The sequence below is a fragment of the Dipodomys ordii genome, unplaced genomic scaffold (genome assembly GCF_000151885.1).
Source record: "Dipodomys ordii isolate 6190 unplaced genomic scaffold, Dord_2.0 Scaffold124, whole genome shotgun sequence".
NCBI lineage: Eukaryota > Metazoa > Chordata > Mammalia > Rodentia > Heteromyidae > Dipodomys > Dipodomys ordii.
The window spans coordinates 290,695-295,527 of record NW_012267340.1 but is presented as its reverse complement, the minus strand read 5'-3'; the positions used below and the strand labels follow the sequence as shown (position 1 = coordinate 295,527).

Sequence of the window (4,833 nt, the reverse complement as noted above, 5' to 3'; positions counted from 1 at the left end):
AGGCCAGCCCAGGGCGGGGAGGGGGCCAGCAGCCCCTGGGGGCCGCGCCCGGACACAGAGTCCCAGCCTCTCTGACAGTCATAAGGCTATGTCACAAATGTTTTGTCCCAAAATATGTTCCAAAGCCAACCAGCAGCCGGCTCCTAGAAGCTTCCGGTCCCCTGCACAACCTGGGTCATACGCCTCTCTCAGTAAAGAAACGCTGTTTTTCTGAAAGAAGTTAGCTAAATCTCCGCTGAGCTTTCTGCACCTGGTCAATCCTAAGTCCAAAACTAACATGGTTTCCCAAACACAGCTGAAGTTGCGAGCGGCTAGGTTTTCCACTCTTTTTACGTTTCAAAGAAACGGGTTCCATATGTTCTTGGCGGCTCATCAGACCGTTTTGGCAGTGGACGGATTGGCATATCCGTGAATGACTGCACCAGACAAAGCGCAGGTCATGTTTTGACGGCACTCGGTAAGGTTTCAAATCACCAAAACAGGAGCCCGCCACGGGCACCCAGCGCAGAACGGGCAGGTTTCACAGTGTCATTGAAGCATTACCGGGGACGCATCAGGAAAAAGAAGCCCAGCCCTGGCGTTGCTGTCACAGAGGAACGGGGTCATGGGTATGGCTGCCGCCCAGCCGGGACGGTGAACCGCAGACCCGCGGACGCCTGGGGACACAGCAGAGGGTTCCCAGGACGGGTGCGTGCTCGCGGGGCGATCTTATAATGAAAGGAGACAGGACGGTCGGCAGGGAACACTCAATGGGAGCAAACGCGCCTGTGTGCCCCGAGGTTCTTCTAGTCCATTCTTCATTCTCATATGACAACACATACATGGGCTTTAAAAGTGAGACAAACACAGCACGTAAAAATCCACAGACACAGACACAGACAGACACACGCACACACACGCACACAGAGGCTTGTTCCGAGAACCAAGCAAGGTTGTTTAGAATATGGACACCCACAGCCAGTCCCCTCCACGGAAATGGCTTCTGTGGTAACTGCAGGCCCAGGACGGCGCTGTTGGCCAGACTCATACAAGCTCTCTGAATTAGAGGCATGGAAATATCTCAATAATTTCTATAATATCTTTCTTTTTTGTGTGTGTGCTGGTCCTGGGGCTTGAACTCTGGGCCTGGGCACTGTCCCTCAGCTCTTCAGCTCAAGGCGAGCCCTCTACTTGACCACAGCCCCACTTCTAGCTTTTTTTGGTTGTAATTTGTTGGCAATCAGAGTCTCACGGACTTTCCTGCCCAGGCTGGCTTTGAACCGTGATCCTCAGACCTCAGCCTCCCGAGTAGCTGGGATTTTAGACGTGAGCCACCAGCGTCTGGCCACTTTTGCAGTTTTTGTTTTCTTTTTTCTTTTTTTCCAGGGCCTTGCACGTGCCGGGCGGGCGCCCTTCCGCTGGGCTAAACCCCCAGCCCCACCTTTGCAGTTTTTTATACATTAATGTAACAGTATTCTGGATATCATGGGTTAAAGGAAACATCTTGTCCATTTCACCCATTTCTCTTTGTGTTTTGTTTTTCCCAATATGGCTACATTTCAAGCATCTCAAGTTACATACATGGCTGCGTTTTGGGTTTACATTTCATTTCTGCCCTGGTCTTGAAGGGTGCTCCGATCGATTGCCTTGCTTCTTGCCTGCTATGCTGCAAAGTTTCGGCGAACCCCAGTGTTTGCTGCATACCTTCCTAAGGGAGCGGGGCAGGAGGAGGGCGTGGGGGGCGGTGAGCTGTGTCTGCTCCCAAGGTGGGTTTGGCAGACCCCGCAGGCTCCAGGTCTCCAAAGGCCCCAGATTCCCTCAAAGGATGGACTGTAGAGAAGACGGGGGTAAGCCTCGGATGATTATTTTTCTAAATATCGGCAAGCTTTACGTTTTCCTATCAGGAAGACTCTCAGACGACTCTCCCAACCTTATGATCCCTTAATAAGACATGTTGGTAGGGCGATGGTGTTTGGAGTGGGAAATGGGAGCCCGGAAGCCACACTGCAGTGAGCGTTGAGAAGGGGCACGGCAGGGCAGTCTTGGCACTGACGGCGGTGCGTGTTTATTTCCATGAGCACCCAAGTCTCTGGGGAGTCCACAGGCTCTATTTATTCCCCTCTTCCACATTCTTTTGCATTCCACTAGGGTAGATGCTTCCACACGGGGGCAGGCAGGGTTCTGTTATGAGTATACTTCTCTAGGCCTCAGAAAGGTGACTGGGGCTTCAATTAGCAGCGTTTCCTTACCCTGAACGGTCTACGGTGGGCACGGAAGGAGGGGATCTGAGCTTTCCCCTTCCCCAGCCTGGGGAGGAGGCGCAGGTGTCAGTTTGGCGGGAGAGAGGGGCAGGTGCATTTTTAAAGCGGGCGTCACAGGCAAGGGTCTCAGGCCTGGCCGGCTGAGCATTCCAGGCTCAAGCTGCTCCAGCCCACAAGGTCGGGGCGGGGCGTTTGCGGGTTTGGGGACCTGTGCACCCAGCATGACACTCGGGTCCACGGTACAGGGACCTGCTCTTTGCAGGAATCCAGTTTTCTCCTGAGCTAAATGCAAAGGTTCTGGAACACTTTCCAATAAGCCCGGCTTTTGTCTACATGCGTCTTTTTGAGCTTTTCGCCTGCTCTAGCCACTGTGACTCAGGGTTAAATCATTTCACTCATCTTCTTTCCCTTTTTATCGTTAATACCCATTGGGAATCACAAAGCAGGCTGCTTTGCCCCCCTGCTGGAGGGGGCTCTGGTGCATTTCCTGAATGAATGGAGCCATTCAGGGAAGGAGCTCTTCTCCAAACTGGGTTGATGAGAACTTCCTGAAAACTGAAGACTAATTCCTGGGGCTTTTCTGGAGCTCTGTCACTCTGTAACCTATGGAGTTGGAGCTGGTGCCCAATAACTGCTAAGATAGAAGGAATGTAGCAGAAATATAAATAAACCGGCACGGAAATTTAATTAGACACTGCATATGTTAATAATAAATTCAATTAATTTGCCTTCTACCTATATTAGAGGAGAAAAAAGCTCAGGCAAAATAATAGTTCATTTTAAATGCCTCGGCCGGTACCCTCCTTTTCTAGAAGAGTGATTTATGCGGTAATTTCCAGCGCCTTCATAAGAGTGTTCCAAACCAGCCCTTTTGAAATAATACTAGCTTCTGGATGTGTGTTGTGAGAGATATGACAAATGGCTTCTTATTAATTTTCATTTAATGAGTTGCCTATTCACATGCTAATTTTTTAAAAATTCTCCTCATGAGATAAACAGGTTATAAATGCTGTGGATGACACTTCCAGTGCAGAAAAGTCATCTCAGGAAAATCTCTACATGATGCAAAGGTCAACCAGTTGAAATTTTTCTATTTGTTTTGTTTTTGTTTTTTGTTCGGTTGTGGGGCCTGAACTCTGGGCCTGGGCGCTGTCCCTCAGCTCTTCAGCTCTAGGCGGGCGCTCTACCACAGCGCCACTTCCGGCTTTTTCTGCTTATGTGGTGCTGAGGAATCGAACCCAGGGCCTCATGCATGCAAGGCAAGCGCTCTACCACTGAGCCACCTTCCCAGCCTTGAACTGTTTCTCTTTGGCATCCATTTATTTCCCAGTTATCCTAGAAACATCATTTTGTATTTCCTTAGCCAAGTGACTACATATTGATTTAAAATAAAAGCAGACAATTTACAAGCAGCAAAGGTCCGGCAGGGATGGGGTCGAGGAAGGAAAGTCCTGGACGTGGAAAAGCAGGATGGTTAAGAACCCACTTTGTTCTCTTTTTAGAGAACAAAAGGCACAAAGACATTTCTTACTGCTTTCCTATTTCCTCAAGCCCCCGTATCACAAAGACCCAATAGCCGCGACATAAACAGGAAGTTGGGAACTTTAATTGCTTCTGTTTTCAAAAGGCTTAATTATATAACAACAACTCTGTTATAATAAAACCAGCAGGAAGGAAAAGTGAATTTAAAATGCAGGGGAGGTCTCAGGTGTTGGTTTAAAAAGTCCTGTGCGGCGGGAGCAAGGCCCTTCAGGTACCTCCCGGCAGCAGCTGGAAGGGGCTCCAGAGCGTCAATCATTCACACGAGCAGTACTTACATGAGAACCGGAAAGGCCTGGCCCCGAGCCCGCACTGCCGCACGCCTTCCCCGTGGAAGAGCCCGTAGTGCACCTCGCCGGTGAACTTGTCCAGCTCCGGCCCCGAGGCGTTGACCAGCAGAGCCCCGGTGGTGCAGAGGAAGGTGGCTCTCATCCACCGCGGTGTCCCCAGGGCCGCCACCACACCCAGGGCACAGGCGAAGCTCAGCACGCCCGCCACGCAAAACAGGATTTTCTTCTGCTGGTTTGGCATGGCGGGACGCGGCCGCCTCGGTGAGGGCTCTGCGGCTCAGAGAGGAGCCTGCGGGCGGCTGGCTCATCCGCAGAGGAGCCTCCCCCTCCCCGGAAGCGGAGGGCCCGGGTGCCCGCTGAGCCCAGCCTCACGGTCGGTCCGTCCGCAGCCTCGGCCGGCCAGCCGGCCCTCACCCCACCTTCCTGTCTCCAGAGATGAAAGCTTTGTGTTACACAGGACTGCAGCAGCCTCCCAGCGCCCGCCGGCCCTCGGCGAGGGCGGTGTAGGGTAGCAGACGCCTCCTGTCACCCGAGACACACCCCCCACCTGGTCCGATCTCGAGCAACCTGAGACAGTCACTCACCCTGCGTGTGTCCTGGGTTTTGTTTTGTGTTCCTTGGGGGAAGGAGAAGAGCTGGCCTGCGAGGTAGGGTGGGTATGTGGATGGACGGATGGACGGTCACTGAGAGATTCTGGAATGTTTTGACTGTACAGAGGCCGTGCGGGGAAGCGGGTGTGAAGCCCCCCACAGGGCCCCCCCCAC

At 52.4% G+C, this 4,833-nt stretch overlaps 1 protein-coding gene across 3 annotated transcripts in view; it reads right to left on the bottom strand.

The window, feature by feature from the left end:
* Clrn1 (clarin 1) overlaps nucleotides 1–4,310 on the bottom strand; it is a 20,347-nt gene extending 16,037 nt beyond the window's left edge. For all 3 annotated transcript variants that reach the window (XM_013029895.1, XM_013029896.1, XM_013029897.1), the window contains exon 1: nucleotides 4,058–4,310. In XM_013029895.1, the coding sequence (XP_012885349.1) occupies nucleotides 4,058–4,310 (253 nt within the window). The remainder of the gene's footprint in view (nucleotides 1–4,057) is intronic.
* Nucleotides 4,311–4,833: the final 523 nt, after the last annotated feature.